This window comes from Armigeres subalbatus, chromosome 3 (genome assembly GCF_024139115.2).
Source record: "Armigeres subalbatus isolate Guangzhou_Male chromosome 3, GZ_Asu_2, whole genome shotgun sequence".
Lineage (NCBI taxonomy): Eukaryota > Metazoa > Arthropoda > Insecta > Diptera > Culicidae > Armigeres > Armigeres subalbatus.
The window spans coordinates 296,935,449-296,957,455 of NC_085141.1; the positions used below are offsets into that span (position 1 = coordinate 296,935,449).

A 22,007-nucleotide genomic window follows, 5' to 3' on the forward strand; every position below is an offset into this window, starting at 1 on the left:
GGGAATAGACACATGGGAAGAAAACCCACTAAAACCAAAAACTATTGCGCCCGAAATAAAATAATACTTCAGATCCGTCTGGCCCCTAATTTGCGAAGTTGCGTAGCGGTGGAAGCTCTCCAGTTCGACTCTAAATCATCTTACACTTGTTACGTGTTTTAATATCCCCCAGGGCGCGAAATGGGCACTGATATCTGACGCCGGCAAGGAGATCCACGATAGTGTTGGCAGATATTCCGCAGTTCCCCGGGATCCAAGCAAATGTCGTGTTCGGGAGCTTGTTAGCAAGAATGTTTTGGATCCAAGGATGTATACTGTATAGTGCGGAAAGGTTTCCTTGGCGGGTAGGTGGCGGCAATGAAAACCGCAGCTGCTTCGGTGAAAAAGATACTACAGATGTCCGGGAGGCTGTTCGCAACAGTCAGGTTGCAAACTTATCGGCCTGAACCTGACCCATTCGTATACTTGAGTTCGTAGTTTCTGAATTCTCGGCCACCGACTTTCTGAGAGCTACTGTGTTGGTACCATTGCAGAAATTATGAGCTATGGAACTGTTGATATTGGCTGTGCCAGCTCCTCGTTCCATGCTAGTGGGCCCCTGTGGGCCCGTCCCACTGCGAGAAGACCGACGCCGGCCATCTTGTGCAGAATCCGGTTCCCTTGGATAAGAATAGGAATCCTATGTTATCCTGCGAATAAGGCGGCTTTGTGATAGATGCCGTCCAGCAGAAGATGGCGAAAAAACAGTATACTGTATTGAATCGTAAGTAGAACATTTTCAATGCTCTTTTATATATCCCATCCCAAATCTTAAATATCTTCTGTAACTAAAACAATCCCAAGACTAGTAGAAACGAGAGTCTGAATAACAATCCTTTCCTCCTATATGAGCGTAACAATGTGGCCGGCGCCTTTATTGACTGAAAATAGGTAGATAGAGACGAGTACATTGTTAATGGATAGTTAGTCCCAAGTTCCATTCATTTGGTTTGGTTTCGCAAGTTCTAGTAAATGACGGAATAGCAACTACTAATTATACGGCCATAATGCTCATGCTTATTTATAGTTAAGATTCAAAATAGATTCAAAATTTCCGGTTGTTCCAGATTATAAGGTAAAATATGAAAACTCGTAAATTGATAGGTTGATTCAGTTTAAAATACGATCAGGTTATAAACCAATATTGATGTACTTGTTGGAGTTTCCCAAAAACATTCGCAGCAACAGTACAAATCTAATTTAAACGCTTACACAATATTACCGGCAAGGAAAACTATAAACAACCACCGAACAAAGGAACAGATTTTCCAGCTGGCCTTGATTGAGTGTGAAATACTGCTGTGATTGCTTTTTTGCAACCAACTATGGGTTGGTCATCGAACCATTTCCCACATCGAGCATGACTTGAGCTCTTACCGTCCGTGTAGGGGTCAAGAAAAATCCAAAAGCAAACCCCGACTCAATCCAGAACATCCAGCGAAAAAAATATCTTGCCAGAACTTGGCCATTGGAAGGAGGAGAAAATTCCCTCATTGTTATTTAAGCGCCAATCTCTTTCCCGTTCCGCTGCTGCTTCGTTCGAACGCCACACTGCTTCGATTCGACTCATCTCCCAGTAACAGCAACCAACCGGCGATGATGTGATGCGAAACTACTGCAAACAGATGAGATTAAATTTTCTTTTGTGTTGCCTCGCTGGTCTGTAACTTGGCCCATCGATTTCCCCGCCGAAAGGGTATATAATCTCGATGATTGTTTTCTTATTCCGGACCCGGCCGATACGGCCAAGTAAGAACGCGAGTAGTTGAAGCTTTTCACTGATTGAATTTGGTTTCCCCGTTTCGTTGTTTGAATTGAAAATCCCCATTAGCTGCGAGCTCAAAATTCTTCAATCAAACCGGTTGGGCAAATTATCAACTTCGGTTAAATCGAAGTTCTGCGAAGGATGTTCCTCAGGGTGGAATGGTAGGGTGTTCTACATTCACTACACACAAAAAACAGTTCTTACAATTCTGTATAAAATCTTGGCATGTGCAAAAAGCAACAAAATTTTAATACAAAAATGTAAGTTGTTTACAGGTATTGTACAAAATATATTAAAAAAATGGATTTTTATACAATGAGTGGCTACGAATTCAGCAAATTTGTATATGCCAAAATATCAAACAGTTTTATTAAAGTTCCTGTAAAAAGAACTGGAATAAAATTGGATGTAAATACGAACAGAATTGATGAAATATAAATCAATTAAGTCCCAATGGAAGAAATCAAACCACAATGGTATATGCATGAAAAATCTGTTGCAGGCCACATTTTATCAGTGAGGAACTGTATACCTAGATCCGGAACACCGGAGAGAATTAAATCTGTTCACTTATCACGCTGTGCCACCGCCTCATAGATAAATCTCAAAAACATGAAACTAGACATACGCTAGAGGAAGCGTCGTTTCTCGTGCATTATGTTTCCAGTACTGCTCCAACACTGGGTTGAGATTTATCGCCCTAGTCAGACATATTTCAATGGTACTTGGAATAATGGTACTCATTGATGAATGGAGAAGAAGTGCAATGAAATCGTTTTTCGTTATCCGTCCAAAAAACATGGCGAAATCGGCTGCGACGAACGATACTATCCCTTCAGGCGCAATGTGTACTACAGTTACACCGAATCGATTGGGAAACAGGGGCGAAATGAAATTTATCATGTTTATAGAAAAATCATTACAATTATTTTATTTGTTCTGCTCTATATTGATTGTCGTAAAGCACGATTAAATATATGTTTTAATACATTACAATTATATGTACATCCCCATTTGTGGTCCATACCAAAAAAAACCTTAAAAGCTTTTATCATTTACTACTAGAAAAAGTTGAATATGTTTGACAAAAAGATTCAGAGACAATAGTTGATAACAAACACTTTTCACAACCATAATTAAAGTAAACCCATGTCATTGCTATTTTGCCAAGATTATAACAGTCGATCCTCTCCTTGGATCTGCTGCAATTTTGGATCACCTATAGGAAATTCTTCTTATTACAAGATTCAGGATTGCTGATGCATATGCCGACAATACAGGCAGCAACAGCAGCACCATCATGGCAAAAGGTCACGTACGTGACAGTGCGATACAAATAGATTTTCGTACTGACAGTTTATCTATTTGTCAATCAGTGACACATTGCGCGACCTCAGTGGGGAGAGCAAAAAGGACCGAGTGTGATCAATTGGTATGCAGGCTTATCGCGTTTGATGAAATGTCTGCTAGGAGAGAATCGAAATACTGAGACGAACAAGATTGTTTCTTTTTTCAGACACGTGCTTCAAGAGAAACCTGGGCGGTCAATGGTCATATGCAACAAGATATACGAATGCTTCAATGGCTCTTGTAATTGTTGGATCAGTAATCTTGCCGATACTAGGGGAACGACGGCCAATGTACGAGAAGATAATAATCGAAAGTATGTTAGGGTGTTTACTCATATGCAAAACCAAAATTCCTGATTTTTCCAGTTTTTTTCCCAGACGCTTCACATTAATTTCCAGGTAAAAACAAACGTGCCTTATATAGATGTTTGTAGCAAAATAATCAATAAAAACTAGTAAATATTACAAAAAACCTTTTTCAAAATAAATTATTGCTGGCTTCACAACATTTTTATATTTACATTACAAATTGCTCCAGGAATTCCTTCGCCAGTTCATCTAGAAATTGTTTCAGCCATTCAACCAAAAATTCCTTCAAGAATTCCATCAGAAATTCCTCCAGGTATTTCTTCGAAAATTTCTCCAGGGATTCTTTCGAATCAAAAAGGATAAATTCAGAAATTCCGTCAAAGATGGAATTCTAAGAATTGCTTCGAAGCATCTCTCAGGAATTCCTGCGGAACTTCCTACAGGATTTCATTCGAAAATTTCTTTACGCCTCAAGGAAATTCATTAAGACATTACTTATGACATGCTTTAAGCTCCTTTACGGATTTCTTTTGTAAATCCCATTGAATGCCACTCCAAAAATTTCTTGAGAAAATCCCTCGGAAATACCGTCGTAAAATATTTTGGAGATTTCCACAGGCATTTTTTTTTTATTTTTATCAAGAATACTCGCTTCATTTTTCAAAAGAACCTAAGTAACAGTTTTTCATGAATTAATTTGAGTACTGCAACCAAAAGCTTTCATATTGGTCTGTTGATTGCAATATTCAAATTAATTCATGAAATTAAACCTCCAATACATTTTCCAAATCAATATCTTCCACATAACGTACATATTCACATATGAGTTTTCACAACATTGTAAATTAATGTCCAAGTCGGGTGGTTTAATCCCCGGAAATAGGCAATTAACTTTGACTGAAATGAAATTAATGTTACTTAGGTCCTTTTGAAAAGTTAAGCGAGAATTCCTTTAGGAATTTCTTAGGAGTTTTTTTAAGAATTCTTTCGGAAATTTCTCTAAGAATTCCTTTATATTTGAATTCGTTTTTTTAGAGAAAGTTTAGAAAACTTGTTCTTCGTTCGAAAATTTCTTCAGAAAATCAATTGGGAATTCTTTACGAATTCCTTCAAAAATTCAAATTTCCTCGAAAATGTTTTAAGCAATTCTTTTGGAAAGTCCTTCAGCTGATCCTTCGAGAATTCCTTTAGAATTTCGTTCGGAAATACAGTTGATGCTAAATTCTAAGATTGGTAATGTCGTTCCTGTTCGCGTTGAACCAAAGTACCGGTACTATAAGTGGCCGAGGTTCTGCCAAATCGCACCAAGCGTCAACAAAAAATTATACATTTTTCTAGACAAACTTTTGGTTCGCAGATTGATGTGATCACAAATCCCATCAGATATCTATCAACCTTATAACTGTGGATATCCATAAATTAATGTGCGAATGAATTCATATGAAATGATGTCCGTTTTCTTTCTGAGAACAAAATGCCACAAGTCAGTCGAAAAGGCGCTTGGTGCAGTTTGGCTGAACCCCGACCAAGTGTCAAACCGATGCTGGTGATGGAACTTATAACAAGCTAAGCCAAGCTAAGCATATAAGTACAAGGAGTCTCTACTGGAACTACATTCGGAAAATGCTTCCAAAATTCTTTTGAAATTTTTTTGGATTTTTGTAGGAACTCATTCGGAAATTTGTTTTAGAGATTCCTTAGGAAATTTTTATACAAATTGCTTTGAAAATTGCTTCAGGAATTTCTTTGGAAATTATTTCTGGAATTTAGGCAATTCCTGCAAGAATTCTCAAAAGAATTTATGAAACCTCCCAACTCATATATTACTTCTCGATTTAAAATTCTCACCTTTAACCTCATGCTTCTCACTTTTCAATTCTCACATATATTTTTTTCTTCTTACTGCTGGCGTCTCGCTTCTCGCTTCTAAATTCTCATTCTCACTTTTCGCTTCTCACATATCATTTATTTTTTCCCAATTTTCAATTCTCGATTCTTAAATTTGACTTATCGTTTCTTACTTTCGATCTTACTTGATACTTAATGGGCTACAGCTCTTCGATGAACCTACGCTGAATGGAGTATCCTTTTCCACTGGACTCGATCCTGGGCCAATCGCTTCCAGTCACCCTGAACATTGAGCGCCCTCAGGTCTTCTTCAACTGTAAAAAGCCATCGTGTACGCGGCCTTCAATGAAGCATGCGGCATCTTCCGGGTTCTCTACTAAATATTGTCGTCGCTTGACGTTCTTCCGGCATACAAACAACGTGTCCAGCCCACCGTAGTCTGCCGTGTTGCATAAGCTTAATAATATTCAGCCCTTGATACACCTGGTACAACTCGTGATTCATGCGACGCCGCCAGATACCGTTCTCCTGTTTACCGCCAAGTATTGTCCGCAGCACCTTACGCTCAAACATTCCGAAAGCTCTCCAATCATGGCCGTATACAGCCACCGGAAGAATCAGAGTAGTATACAGCGCGAATTTTGTCTTCGTTTGCAGACTACGGGACTTAAGCTGGTTACGAGGTCCGTAATAAGCACTATTTGCAGCTGCAATACGCCTTTTCACCTCGCGGGTAATGTTCCAAGATACACAAATTCTTCTACCACTTCACATTTTTCACCATCCAGCACCATTTCACTACCACCACCACTACTGAGCCCACGTTGATTGCCAGCGACCATGTACTTCATTTTGCTGGTATTGATCGTAAGTCCAATCCTCGCTGTCTCCCTCTTAGAAGGCACAAAAGCCTCTTCCACGGCACGGCGATCTTGTGATAATACCGCTTCTTTGCACACCAGCTCTCCTAATCGCTCCCTCGAGCGCTATATTTACCAGTAGATTCGAGAGTGCATCACCCTGCTTCAATCCATCTAAGGTAACACATGATGTCAATATTTCATCCACAACACTTACACTTACACTTGTCCAACGTTATACGAATCAGCCGTATCATTTTCGCCGGAAAACCATGTTCTAGCTTAATTTGTCTTAATTCATTCCGTTTCACTAAATCGTACGCCGCCTTGAAATCAATAAACAGATGATGTGTCTGCAAGCTGTACTCCCGGAATTCAACAAGGATTTGTCTAAGGGTAAACATTCGATCCGTCAGTGATCGGTCCTCACGAAAATCCGCTTGGTATTCGCCGACGAATAACCTTTCATGCGGTCTCAACCTGTTGAACAGAATACGGGACATAATTTTGTACGCCGAATTCAGGAAGGTTATTCCTCAGTTATTGGCACACTCTAGTCTGTGCCCTTTCTTAAAGAAAGGGCAAATGAGGCCTAAAGCTGCTCACTGCCATGTTTGAGAAGTTCAGCCGGGAGCTGGTCCTTCCCCGCAGCCTTATTGTTTTTCAACTCTTCAATAGCTTTTTTAACCGTATCTTGTAAAGGCGACTCCGCAGCTTGTGCATCGTCGCTAATATTTATTCTGTTCACCGATGCACCGTCGCTTCCACTATTCAACAAAGTCTCGAATTGTTGGTTCCACCTGACAGCCACTACGGTTTTATCTGTCAGCAAATTCCCTTCTTGGTCGTTGCACATGACGCGAAATAGCGTTATTTTTCTCCGCACGCCATTGACAGTCTCATAAAACCTCCGCATATCATTGTGCTCCATTTTGACGTAGGATTACGTCTTCCGGAACATTGGGGGGTCATTTTTTCCTGCGTCTCGCTAATCACTTGTTCTTCATAATATTTTTTCTTCCTGCGGTGGGTTCGTTTTTCGGCTGCTCTTGCTTCCTTGTAGCGATCTCTATTCGATCGGATACCCGAAACCAACATCCGACTTCTGGCAGCGCTCTTCTCGTCTGATACTCCACATCGAACCAACCCGTCCTGGATCGCCTCTGTGCAGTGCCTACCACTTCTCTTGTTATTATGCTCACCGCTCAATGGATCGACTTCCATAGATCGTTGTTGTAGTTGCTAACGTTCCATCACTCATACCTTTTCAGTGATTCGATTTAATTATTTTTTTAAAACTTAAAGATGTTGAATCCATTCTTTTTAATTTGGTGATTTTGACAATGGGACATTACAACGAGACAATGAGACATGAGCTGCAATCGGTGTTGTGACTTGGAGGAAGGTTCCGGTAACCCAAACGGTGAGAATTGAAGATCTGATCCGCGGTCCGGAACAGGGTTGTTAACGTTAATCAACGATTAACGCCGTTTCGTTAATCCGTTAACGTTAATTTCAACGATTAACGATTTTTACGTTAATTTTAATGAAACGTTAATCAACGGTAACGTTAACGATTTCCGTTAATTTAACGTTAACGGCTGCGTTATTTTTACGTTAATGAGTACCTATATGTACTGTCACAACCCAATTTTCAAACTTTCTACCACTTTGGCAGATTTTATTATTTATAGGCAAAAGTTTTTGTCGATCAATATAAGTGAGATTCAGCCGTAAGCCCCTTTGATGAAAAGATAATTGTAGAAGTAAATGTGAGATCAAACAAAATTTACGTTTCAATAGTAGAACATACTCTGCTAATGCCGTCATTACTCAGCTATTAAATATCATTACCCAGATAACAGTATATTCGACAAAAAACATAATATTTTCTTATAAGAGACTTGATTGAAATTCAACACATAATGTAACAGGCACTAAGAAAAAGTGAAAAAAAACTTAAGTAATTTTTCCGAATACATATATGCTGCCTGCTATAGTGTTGAATGATGTTTTCATTTCTCTATCAATTTATTATCCGTTTATAGCTAGTTAGGATTTTAGTGAAAACAGGAGAGCACCATTTCATGGACAGCTGAAATTAAAGCACATTTTTCATTTTATGAAATCTGCTTTATACATCTTTCACCAGCAACCAAAATCTGTGCTTTTGATGCGCACATCTTGAACGGTCTGAATAAGTGTAGATAATGTGGACCATAATTGGCAAATTGCTTTTTCCACATTCTGTCTAATGTGGTCTGACTTGAATTGAAAATACTTTCAGAATGACAATTGATTTTCATAGCGGTGAACTATGATTGATAAAGAAAAAAATCATGCCCCATGTCATGTCCCATGGAAACCGCATTCGCTTAGAAACGATTGGATTGTTGATTATGCAGGACCTGATGGCAGATGAAAAAATATTAACGAGTAGATTATCGCTGCTCGTTGACGTTAAATCAACGCATTCCGTTAACGTTAACGTTATAATCCAAGTAACTCAACGCAACGACGTTGACGTTGATCCAAGAGAAAATCAACGTCAACGGCGTTAATCGTTGATTAACGTTAACAACCCTGGTCCGGAAACACCTCTGCAAAACTGCATAAGTTCTAGAGGACACAAAAATGTGCGTATACAATTATTGCACGATGGCATATGAAACATATAGCCTGCAGAATAAAATAAATAAAAATCGAGAAAAAAAAAACCTCCTCTAATTCGAAGAAAATAGTTCCTTTGAATTAAAAAGAATTGGTCGCGTTAAAAGAGAGTTAGTCAAATGGCTAAAACGCTAGATTTTACGCAGTATGTGAAGAGGTATTTACGTACCAAAGACTAATTAAGACGTTCATGTCCCATACAACAGTCCGATTTTTTTGCGCTCATGAAGTACTGGAACAAAAAGTTGCATAACCATTTCTGAAATAACCTTGCTTTGTAGTAAAAACTGAGCAACTAATACTACCTCATTGCTGCTAAGGCTACTTGTTGATGGTTGTTTGGTAAATCATAACATTTACGCAACATTCAAAAAGAAAACAGTATTCATTCTTAAACTAACTTTTATCTTTCAGGGCTGATGACCAGGATACTAAAGAGATATTCATAATATCAATGTAATATCAGACGCACTTTATAGCACTTTGCATTTTGTGTTATTCATATAAGAATTCCCACCGTAAAGTTTTGTGGAATCGTCAAATTTTCGTCCAAAACTGCCAGCGAAGACTCCGCGAATTTAATAATTCGTTCTGACTGACGCACACATCTGGGAGCCCAGAGAGACCACGTTAATGGTACTTAATCCCTGTAATTTTTCCTGATTCTAGTTCCACATCAATGAGTTTTATGTCTAATACAGACCACCACCGAAGACCAATAAATTTTACGAAGAGGGCATGAAAAGGGAATGCAATTATTACCATAAATTATTCTAGTAAGCTTTAAATTTATAAAACAATGAATTGTAAACTGACTTGTCTACAGCTGTAATGGTTATTTATTCTTTGCTTCGAATGATTTGATAGCTTGAACACGAAAGACCGCGCTTTGTCTATAGGTCTGATAGACATCCAACTTTCTTTTCCATGCACCACTTTATAATCCATAACATTTATCCAGTAACGAAATTGGAATCATAATTTTGAGAGAAAACATACTTGTGTTTTCCAATCAGCACTTTAAGATATTCTGAAAATTTTGTCTACTTCTAAATAATTTGCCTTTTAAGTAAAAACATAATAGGTATTATGTTAACGATATTAAGTATAATGCAGAATACAATATATAATTCTCGGCCAGAAATAGGTTGTTTGCTGCTAAAGAAGCTTTTATATACAGTGTCTCATTTTCATAGCTTGCATATTCCTGCTTCTTCGGGCGACTCCAATTTGATCATGCATGATTTTCTAGAAAAAAAAATCAGAATTCGATTAGGTATTCCTGATTTTTCTTTCATATTTACGTTTCAAAACAATCATTACATCATTACAAACATTGACTCGTAACCATAGGCTACTGCAATAGAAGGTGGATAAAAATGTAGGTGATCAGAATACAAAATCTTAACTTCAAACTTGGGTACCGAGGGACCAAATGCAGTACTAGAAGTGGTCCCTCGAACGAGCTCCACAGTTCCGTCTTAATTACGTACGGCGGACATGTTTCTCGCCATTTTGATTTTCACCTTCGAGACAAACTGTAGATTAGAGAGCACGACTCAATTGACATTGGGGAGAAAGCTAGAGGGAGGCTTAGGACCTCCATAGAAAAAATAGCCCCCCTAGGATTTGAAAAGTTAGTTAGTAGTGATATCAACTTTCAACATATAGCATTATGAATTACTGAAAAAGTTTGAAGACAAAAGAGTTATCTCTCATATTCATCCTGTCATAATGAAATGAGTGGAAGACGAATGAGCTTTTTAATAATTTCTGAGAAAGATTTCTGTGTAGCAGTGAAATTGCGCTTGGTGTTAATTATGAAAAGACAATTTCTTATTGAATTGAAAGCATCAAAGTAAGCTTGATATGAACAACAACGGACAACCACCAAAATAACAATCAAATCAATCATGGTACTTTTCCAGAAGTCAAAGACATGTGGTCAACTATCACGGACTAGAGTGACAGTTTTCCAGCAGACTTCCGGTTGCCCAGCAGCATGATTGTCTCTTCAATTCCTATCAGCATTCGATAAGGATTCTCATCAGAATCTGAGAGGAATTCCCATCAGAATCCGAGAAGAATGCTCATTGGAATCTCTAAAGAATTCCTTTCAAAATCATCGAAATGTTATGTCCTCAGACAAATCGTCCTTTTTAAGTCTCGTTACCCACACGGGGATGGTGATAATCACTCCCTTTAGTTATAACTAAGACACTTCAGGTTTAGTCAAAGTATAGTCCAAGACTGATTTATTAATTCTTATATTCCTAACTATGCGGCCTCATGCGGTGCGGTGGTGGTGGGTACGTGACCCTTTTCGCTCTTTCAGCATAACCGCGTTCGTCGCCCGGGTGGCGTGATCGCGGATATGCTGAATTGATTATTTTACTTTTATGTTTGCATCAACAGTAAACAATCGACATCAAATACAGAACCGCATCCACCACAGAAGAATTCCAATCGGAACCAAGAAGAACTCACACTGGATTCCTTTCGATATCGTTGAGGTATACCCTTGGGAATCTGTGGAGGATACGCTTCATAATCCATGGAGAATTCACTTCAGAATCTCTCGTTAATTTGCTTCGGAATTCCTCCGGAGTTAGTCGAAGATTTGTTTCGGAATCATTCGGGGATTTGCTGTGGAATTCTTTGACGATTTGAATCAGAATACTTGGACGATTTGCTCCAAAATTCCTTGAATATTTAATACGGAGTCTCTCGACGTTTTGCTTCGGAATCCCTTTATGATTTGCTTCGAAATCCCTCGACAAATTGCTTCAGAATTATTCGACGATTGGCTTCGGAATACATCAGAATACATTTGCTTCTAAATTCCTCAAAGATTTACTTAGAAATCCCTCGATTTTGCATCATTTTTTTTTTTCATTTGGGATGATATAATATTTATGAAATATGCAAAAATTTCCACTGCGTACCGGTGGGAGCTTGACGACGATCTGTCACATATTGTCCTTCCAGTGTGCGGGACACAGCCGAGCGCAACTACACTACAACTACAACCATACGCTATCAATTTGAGTTGTTGTAAACAAACTCACTTCGATACTGTGGACTACAACAGAAAGCACGTGCTTGAGGAAAGATAATATGGATGAGTAGGATTGATCCCAAATTGCCTTAAGTTTGTCGACCGTATTTATCACATTACCACTAAAAAGGCTTACTGAGGTGGTTGTTATAATGCTAATCACAAAGTGGAGATATAATGTTCAATTGGATATATTTTTTTTAAATAAAGATTTAGATTCGCATCCGCTCTTATCTACGGTTTAAGTTCGAATGATCTTTATTGAAATCATCTAGAGGAGGGGCTATAGTGCCTCCTAGGCATCCGGGCTAGTTACGCCAATGCTCCCTTTATTTCAGCTTTCTAATCAAGAGACTGCAGGAGCTCGTAATAGTCGACTGGTGCCTTTAAATCGATTATCTCTAACTGTCAAAATGCCTGAAGAATACTAAGCTGCAAGACGGCAGAATCCTAATTATGGGAGTCGGTGCCGCAAGATCTAGGCGAAATCAGTTTTCCTAATATTGGTATCGACTTGATTGTTGAACTGTTTATAAGAACTTCACAAATTCTTCTTCTTCTTCTTATTGACATTACATCCCCACAATAGGACAGAGCCGCCTCGCAGCTTAGTGTTCATTAAGCACTTCCACAGTTATTAACTGCGAGGTTTCTAAGCCAAGTTACCATTTTTGCATTCGTATATCATGAGGCTAGCACGATGATACTTTTGTGCCAGGGAAGTCGAGACAATTTCCAATCCGAAAATTGCCTAGACCGGCACCGGGAATCGAACCCAGCCACCCTCAGCATGGTCTTGCTTTGTAACCGTGCCTCTTACCGCACGGCTAAGGAGGGAGATTCACAAATTACGTAACGCAAAAATTGATTATTTTCAACCCCCCTCCCCCCTATGTCACACTTTTTGAATGAAACATCTGAAAATTTGTAAGGGTTGTCACACTTCAGAAAAACCCCCCCTCAAAGCGTTACGTAATTTATGGATGATCAAGCAGAAAGGGTGGTCAATTTTCAAAAGTAATGGACAGCCACAAAAGAAGAATAATACATCAGTAAATGCCCAAAGACAACATACACAAAATAATATTAAAATTAACTCACCCCGCCAGGAAAAAAGCAACAGTGCTTCCGCTCGATATGTTTGCCGAATGTCATCTGCAACAGTGATAGACGCATCGAACACGTCTCCAGAATATCACACTCGCAGGCCAGCGGATGATTTCGACGGGCGGATTCTCTGCAAAACATAAGAAAAACCGAAATTGTTATATGATAATGGTTAGGTACTATGTAATATGTAAAATTAACTCATGGTATACTCATACGACCTATTTTAAAGATACCTTTTCTGTTTGGAAAATGATTAATTGCATACTTCTTAGCTGTTGTCAATTTATGAGAACTGGACTTAACTGCTTTCAATTTATGGGAGCTGCAGAAACAAATGAAGATTTAAACCCCAGGGTCAACACTAAGACGTAATTGAAAAAAAAGTAATGACGTTTATTTTATTACCCCGAATTATTTGGCTTATCGAATATTCTGCCAATAAAAAGTTTCCCCTGTCACATTGCGTAAAGTTATGAAGTTCGATCCAATTTGGCAACAAGATAATAAAACCATCAAAAAAATAATAATTCACGATGTTTTCCCTTCTACGAAGCTGGATCCTTTTTCGACGAATAAACAGAAATCCTAAATCCAAGGCTCAATTGAACACCTTTGGTGTGACACGGGTGATGCCTTCGAGATGGATCCTGTCTGGGAGCAAAATAAGAATCCGTGGAAAAAAATCATCTCGTTCCGTTATGCTCCTTCTGACTTACACCCCAGGCCGGGCTGCCCCAGCAATAGTCCCAGAAGTTTTATTATTGCTTCCGATCGAATTATAATAAATTTCAAACTGATAAGAGATTTCCCCATCTTCTTGGCTTATACTTCATCGGTGCTTATTTTGCCTTCATTTTTTTCTGTCTCCTCAGATTTGGGATCGCTTCGTTTTTCAGTGGAACGTTTTTTTTTCGGAGAGAGGTGCTGTTTCGGAGTAGGGGAAAATTCCCAGAAAATAAACCTCTTTTCCGACGAAAACAAGCATTGTTGAAACGACCCCAGGTGTGGGGAAGCGATAAATCAATTATTTTCCTTCCATTTAAATACCGAAGCTGACGCAAAACCGGTAGTAAATAATTCTAGTAGCTTGCTGAGTATGGTTCATCCGCAGAACGTGCTCGAGTGAATGTTTTGTCCAATAGAGGCGGGATGCTTGATTTGGAGTCGGTCCGTGGTGAATAGTGTTACCTTGCACAAAAGATGAAGTCTTCGCCGTAGTCGGTCGTCTTTTCACTATCACTTTCTTCAAACAATCATCGCTTTTTTTGCCCATCGCTTTTGCCTGCTATCAGTTGACAAGATCCTTATGAACCGCACCCAGCTGTAGCTAGGCGACAATGACAAAAAAATATATTCTTTCTTTTTAGAAAAATGTTATCGATTTTGCTACCCACCGTTGGTTTTGCGTACATCGCAGGAATTATTTTATTATTTTTGTTTAGTTGATAATACAAACATTAAAATAAATAAAACAAAAACAAACAAGCAATGATATGGAAATGCTAATATCATCTTCCAAACTCGGACGTACATGTTCATGATAGAATTAGAGGCGAAAGTATAGAATTGATAGTTCCGTTAGGATACGGCAGGCATGAAGAATGTTTTTATATAAGTTGAAAGCGAGCGGAGGGCAATATTTGTGATGGCACATATCACACGACCTTCCTTCTGCCAAGCTCCCGTATGAAGGGGGAGGGAAGAATATCAGAAGCTGATATATCTTCACTGTACGTCCGAGTTTGGAAGATGATATTAGCATTTCCATATCATTGTAAATCGTTTAACTTCACGTAGAAGTAACACACACGAAATCATTAATTTAACAAGCAAGCGATACTTTAAATCAGTGGCGCCGGGAGTGGGTGGGACAAGTAGGACATGTCCTACGCATTAATTTTCCTGGGTGGGACAGTCAAAGCATTGTCCTACCCATGATTATGGTAAGAACATATGAAGTCATTGACTGGCAAGAACTTGTGTGTAAGCAAAAGGTAACTTTAAAGTTAGTCAAAGAGGTCTCATTAAGGTCACTCCTGATGGAATCCAAGATTAAAAGTGCTCGCGTTTTCGGGAGCACACCACTCGATTCAGAGGCGGCGCACAACTGCCATTTTTGTTGATTTAGCTCTGCTGCGTCGCAGCATGCATGAAATAATAAAAACGACAGTTGTGCGTTGCTTCCGTATCGAGTGGTGTGCCCCCAAAAAGCGAGCACTTTCAATCTTGGATTCCGTCAGGAGTGACCTTAATAAAGATAAAAAATAATAAGAGCCTAAACAACAATCACAGAGGATTCTGGGATCCTTAAGCAATAGGGCACTGCACGGATTGCTTTGACTCTTTCTCGCTGCAAAGAAATTAGAAAACAACAAGGCCAGTAAACGTCAAAATTTATGAGGAACGAAAGAGAAAGAGATGTTTCCGTGCAGTGCCCTATTGATTAATGATTATTCATTAGGGCTTCAGACAATTTATGATCCCGCGGAAATGCTCGAAACTCCAAAGGTTTTCCATGGGTAAAATAGAAGTTGATGAAATCTGCGATGTGAATTGAAAAATTTAGAAGTTATGATTGGTTAGTTGATTTTCAAATATCAAATTTAAGCTTGCTAGCAGCGCCGCACTCTAGATCGATTTTGACTCAATTGTTTGGGATTTTTTCACAACTCACCAGATTTATTTATTTTGATGGTTTCCAAACTATCACATCGTAAATTTCTAACTTCAACTAACCTCAGGACGAATCGATTAATGAAAAAACCTTGCAAATCGGTCCATGCATTTTTTATAGATTTGGTTCCATTGATTTATTCTCGAGTTATGAAGAAATTGGTGTTTCAAAGCGGGGAGGGTTCTCGGACCTTCTTAAGACGTTCCCCGGCCCCAAAAACATCTGCATACAAATTTTTACGCTGATCGGTACAGTAGTTTCCGAGTCTATAAGGTTCCGGCAGACAGAAATTTATTATATGTATATAGATAGAATATATAGATATAAATATAAATAGATATAGATATAGACGTACCGGTCAGTGAGGAAATCTTGAAAATTGGTTCAACCGTTCTTGAATTATATTGCCTCAAAGAAAATGCAAATTCATTTTTATATATAGAGAGAAGATAAAAAGATACTAGGCAAACGTTGTTTTACATAGTAGGCAAAAATGCGCGTTGTGAACTGCTCATGCGGTTTTTTAATGTCTTTATTTACGAGACTTTCAGCCCTAGGCTAGGTCGTCTCGGGGTTGCACGCGAAATTTTCATTCGAATCTCTATTTTAGTTTTTCAAGATTTAATCGATCTTACTCGTGATTTTCGTATAAGGAAATATCATATAAACCCGTTTGGAAACGATAACGAACATATCTGCTGAAGGAATGAAGAAAATCCATCCAGCCGTTTTCGAGTTATGCCACAGACCATTTCATTTTTAAATAGATAGATAAGATAAAATATAGATAGAAGATAAAGCACGATTATTAGGATTATTAGAAGCCCACAGAAAAAAGTTTTCTGCAAACCTCATAAGATTTATTGAAATCTGGGGAATCAGAAACATCCCAAAGCCCGCTCTAAATCTGGTCCGTAAGGGATTCTGAGCTCCCAAAAGTTTTTTTTTTGGTTGTTTGCTTTGAATCACTAGATCCATAACCATTTTTGAAATCCTAGCAGTAAGTAATAATTGAATGAAACCATTAAATATTTATTCGAATTTCTGTTATCCGTGACTTCTCTTGGAAGCTTGTAACGATATTCGATAATTGGAAGAATTCCAAGATTCCATGAAGTTTTCTGTATACCAGGACAGCTGACGCCGCAAAGCAAAGCGTTCGGCCATGAAGACAAAAGCTGTAGAAACAGCTCCAGGCGATCTACCACTTCCGAATAAAGCGCGTTCATACGAATGTCAACTTTGTTTTGAATATTTTTCATTTGCAACTGTTGGGTCATAATAAAAGGATACGATTCTTCATTTGGGGTTTTGGCTATAAAAGCATCCAAAGCATTTATGCATGTGTCTGAAACTCGATTTTTGCATATGAACAGCATGTGAAAGATTTAGTTCGAAAAATATATTGGAGATAAGCAATTCCTTCGGTGAGGTATGATCCCACGACCCCAGTAAGCTAGACAGGTGCTTTCCCTACCAAGTTACGAAGTACCTTCGTCGTTCTTAGAAACCTCTCAGATAACAACTGTGGAAGTGCCACTAAGCTGCGAGGCGGCAATAGGGAGATGTAATTCCAATAAGAAGAAGAAGAAAAAAAGGACTTAAAAAGTGGGATGTGAGAAGGGCTTTAAAAAGAAGTCAGTTCTTCCTTCTCCCTTTTTTTCTTCTTCCTTTCTTCCTCATTATTCCTTCTTTCTACTTATTTCTTCTTCCTTCCTTTTTAACTCTTCATTCTTTCTTCTTCTTTATTCCTTATTCTTCTCCCTTTTTCACCCTTCCTTATCCCATCTTCCTGCTTGCTTCTTCTTTCTATCTTCTTGCTTCTTGCTTTTTTCTTCTTTTTTCTCCCTTCTTCTTTCTGCTTTCTTCCTTCTTTCTTCTTCCTACTTCCTTTTTTCCTTTTTCCTTATTCCTTCTTGCTCATTTCTTCTTCTTTCTTCTTTTTGCCTTCTTTGTTCTACCTTCATTCTTCTGTCTTCTTCCTTCTTCTCTTCTCCTTCTATCATGTTCTTTCTTCCTTATTCAATCTTATTTCTTCCCTTCTCTCTCCTCTTTTTTAGTTTTTTTCTTTCTCCTTCCTTTTTTTGTTTTTCCTTCTTCATGCTTCTTCCTTTCATTTTCTTCTTCATTTCTCCATAATTCTCATTCATTTCTTCTTAATTATTCTTACTTTTTCCTTCTTCTTTCTTTTTACTTTTTTCATTATTCTTATTTCTTCCTTCTTTCGTCTTCCTTTTTATACATCTTCTTCCTTTGTTCTTCTTTCTCCTTTCTTTCTTTTTCCTTCTTTCATTATCTTCTTCGTTATTCATTCTTATTTCTTCCAATTTCTTCTTCGTTCTTCTTTCTTCCAATTTCTTCTTCGTTCTTCTTTCTTCCAATTTCTTCTTCGTTCTTCTTTCATTTTCGCTCTTCTTTCTTTTTTCTGTCCCTTCTTTTGTTCTGCTTCCTACTCCCTTTTTCTTTTGCCCTTTTTTTTCTTCCTCCTTTCTTCATCCACCTTTCTTCTTCCTTTCGCTTTCTTCCTTCATTCTTCTGTCTGTCTTCTTCCTTCTTTTTTCATCTTCCTCCTTCTTTCTTTCTTCTTAAGTCTTATTCAGTCTTTTTCTTCCTGCTTCCTTCTTCCTTATTGCTTCATCCTTCTTGCGTGAGTGAGAAGTGCGAAATAAGAAGTACGAAGTGAAAAGTGAATAGTGAAAGGGGACAATTGTTGAGTAAAAAGTGAGAAGTGAAAGGTGAAAAGTGAGAATTGAGAAATGAGAAAAGTGAAAAGTGAAAAGTAAGAAGTGAAAAGTGAGTACATAGTAAGAAGTGAGAAGTAAGAATCGAGTTGTGAAAAGTGAGAAGTAAGAAGTTCGAAATTTGTAATTTGAAGCGAGAAGTAAAAAGTGGGAAGTGAGAAATGAGAAGTGAGAGGTGAAAAGTGAGGAGTTAGAAATGAGAAATTAGAGTAGAAAGTGCGAAGTGAAAAGTGAGAAACGAAAGGTGAGAAGTGAAAAGTGAAAAATAAAAAGTAAAAACTGAGAAGTGAAAAATGAAAAGTGAGATTAGGAAGTAAGAAATGGGAGGTGAGAAATGAGAAGTGAATAGGTGAGAAGTGAGAAATGAGTAGTGAGAAGTAGGAGTGATAAGTGCGAAATGAGAAGTGCGGTGTGACGAGTGAGAGGTGAGATGTGAAAATTGAAAATGATTAAATTAATCCTTATTGCTTCCAACTTTTTTTACCTTCTTCCTTCTTTTTTCTTCCTTCTTACTTTGTTTTTGTGGGCTTCATGACCGTCAATTGGCAACGTCAGTCATCTAGCAGCATATGCTTGTGAAGTTTTGGTTCGATTCCCTCCCACTCTGGTAAGGAGAAACATTTTTGTAAAGAGGAAAATTCTCTACTGGACACTGGGTGTTGTGTAAATGTACTGTCCGTTGTCTAATGCCAGATGTTAAATGTTTAATCTGTGTGACCTCTGGTCATCCTCTTCATCCTTATTCTTTCATTTCCTTTCTTTCTTCATCCTTTTACTTTCTTTTCCATTCTTCCTTAATCCATATTCTTTCTTTACTCTTCTTTCTTGTATCCTTCTCTTCCCTTCTTTCTATCATTCGTGATTCTGTCTCTATTTTCTTCCTTATTCTTTAATTTCGTTTTATCCTTTATGATGCCTTTCTCGAAACAATTGATGCACATCGCCTCAGCGTAAAAGATTTCAGCTATAATTTTTTACTTTAAAGCGTTTTCTGACGCTTGCTCTATAGATAAATGATTGATCAAAGTTAACCCAAATTGAAAAATCGAAAAACTCGACAAAAAGTATTTTTTTAAATTGTTTAAAGTTATCGAATAATCAAGAACAACAGCCTTATACGTTCTACATGTAGCAGTACTCGTTTTAAAAATACGAAAAAAGCAATGATTTCACTTACGGAAGAAATGTTTACAAAACAATAACAAAATTGATCAATGTTCCCCCGGGTTACGGTACTTTCACGGTTTTACTGTTTAGGTTGGGATTAAAATGTTAGCTTAATAAATATTTTATTCCGTCAAACATTTTCTGCTTAACTCTTCCTTAACAACGTCAATGATCTTTTCTACAAACAGCAAAATACCTTCAGCTTCTATGAAATATTTTTGTAAAAAGGTGCTTCTGTTATCACCCCTTTTTTTCTTGTCGTATTTTTTGTCTCGGGTGTTAGTTGAAACACTCTTCGTGTTCCGTTTCTTCCGGAACTTACCACCTAAAGGACACATTTTATTTCTTTTGCATTCGGTTTCCTTTTTCTCGTTCAAATCATCTCTCGGTGTCGGTTTGCAATCATGGAAGTCGCTTGTTACACACCTTTCGTTGTGTTGTATGAATGCAGCATTTACAGTGCTTATTGTCGGAATCACAATCCCTCCCTCATTGCAATTGTTGGGCATTGAAAATTCTGGAAAATTTATTGAGATGCAGACATAGTTCAATATTCACATTAATTTACATTTTTTTACCGTTCTTACTGAAGGAAAAAATCTTTTTCTTTAAATTTGAAAAACGCTTATATGGTCCTTACTTCGGAGTTCAATGAGCAATAATAATTTATAGATAGAGCTGATGTTCAAATTCAGAAGTAATAATATGAAGAAAAAAAATCATCGACAAAGAAATTTAGGCTTGTAATAAAATAATCTTTTAGGAAAAATAATATCTACATAAAAAGGCTTGCACCGAAAATAATTAAAACATATCAAAATACGTAACATCATGCAATATTTCAAATTCCGAATACAACAAAACATCGTTACGCCTCTACCAATTTGTCTAATTCAATCAAACAATTTAGAAATCAATCAAATGCAATCAACAGAACATTTTATACTTGTGTTCAAACGATTCACTTTTTTTATTGATTAATTAAATCTGTCCTCCGCCAGGAACGGTTCCTGTTATCGCCAATTCCAATATCCTATTATTGATTCCGAACAATGCCGAACCGAACCGATCAGCACTTTCGAGATTAATATTCTTTGTTCTATCACGCTACGACAACACACCTCCAACACGGGAAAGAAAGTGAAATACCTAAGGGAGAACAGTTCAATATGCACCCCTTCCGCTTTTTCGATGTTTTCATCACTATAAACAAGAATACCGAACCATTTCAACGTGCTGATGTAAAATTTACAATTCACAATGATCTTCTATTCAAAACAACAAGGTTTTTGTGACTTTCTAATGCATTTAAAATTTGTTTCAAAAATGGGCCTGAGCGAAAACGCCCGAGCGGTTGTTGTAATGGTGAACGCATAATTGTTTGTACATTTTAACGGATTCAACGAAAATCTTACGGGTGAGGTAAAAGAATCGCAAATTGTTAAATTAAAAGTGAAATTGAAAGGATTTTGGTCAATCTTTCCATTGCAGCTAGATAATGAAAAATTTATATTGTATTGTAATGGTAATATTCGTTCGCAAATGTCCTACCAAGGATTATGAGTTACGCCATTTTGCCCCGTGAGTGCGTTCTGCACTGTTCTCCCCTATATCCTCATCATCGACTACACAGCAATGGTACCAGTCAGGAATCTGTCATCAACCGAGAGGGCGCGTGAAAATTCAATGGCTATATTATTTTTATTTTCCTATTTTACGATAGTCCTCTGTTGTTACCTTGTGTTCATTCTTCGCTCGGATCCAAACGGAAAAGTTTCCGCTCCCGCTCGAGCTTACGACAGGGTGCACACCATTTTGACGGAACCCGGCAAAGGCAGCACCGAAACCGATTGAAGTGTCATCCTAGCAACGGCGGCGACGACGACGACGACGATCTAGCGAATTCCGGTCTCAAGGAGAAACCAATCAATTTCTGTACAAAAGCAAAAGCAGCGCATAAAACGCCCCCCAAAAGCGCCTTCACCAGAGTATTGGCTGCGCAGTGGTAAAAGCGAACCCCAAGTTATGGATGAAAGGATCTCCGACGATATTGTGTCACTCTGGAACACCCGCCCTCCGATAACCTCTTCTGATGGGGCTTCCCATTATGAAGGTTACTAAAAGGGAGCGAGAAACAGAGATCAACCATTTCGGGGCGGGAGGCTGAAAGCGAACTTTTTTTCCCCTACAACGTTAGTGGACGGAGTTTTTCCGTGGAACCTGCTCCGGGTTTTACTTCTCTACGACACCGATCGGCCGACCAGTGTTGGATAAGGATTCTTATTATTATTATACCAACTACTTCTTGGTTTTTCCTAAAAGCTGGATTCTTGCCCTCTGAGAGACGTTATAGGCTTCCCCGCTTTCTTCTATCGCGATTGTTTGCTTCTTTTCCTCCGGCCTATCCGGTTGTGTTT

General features: G+C 38.2%; 1 protein-coding gene across 1 annotated transcript in view; it reads right to left on the bottom strand.

The window, feature by feature from the left end:
* LOC134224922 (uncharacterized) overlaps window positions 1-22,007 on the bottom strand; it is a 356,688-nt gene that overhangs the window by 38,538 nt on the left and 296,143 nt on the right. The window contains exon 5 of the mRNA XM_062704579.1: window positions 13,000-13,135. Within this exon, the coding sequence (XP_062560563.1) occupies window positions 13,000-13,135 (136 nt within the window). The remainder of the gene's footprint in view (window positions 1-12,999; window positions 13,136-22,007) is intronic.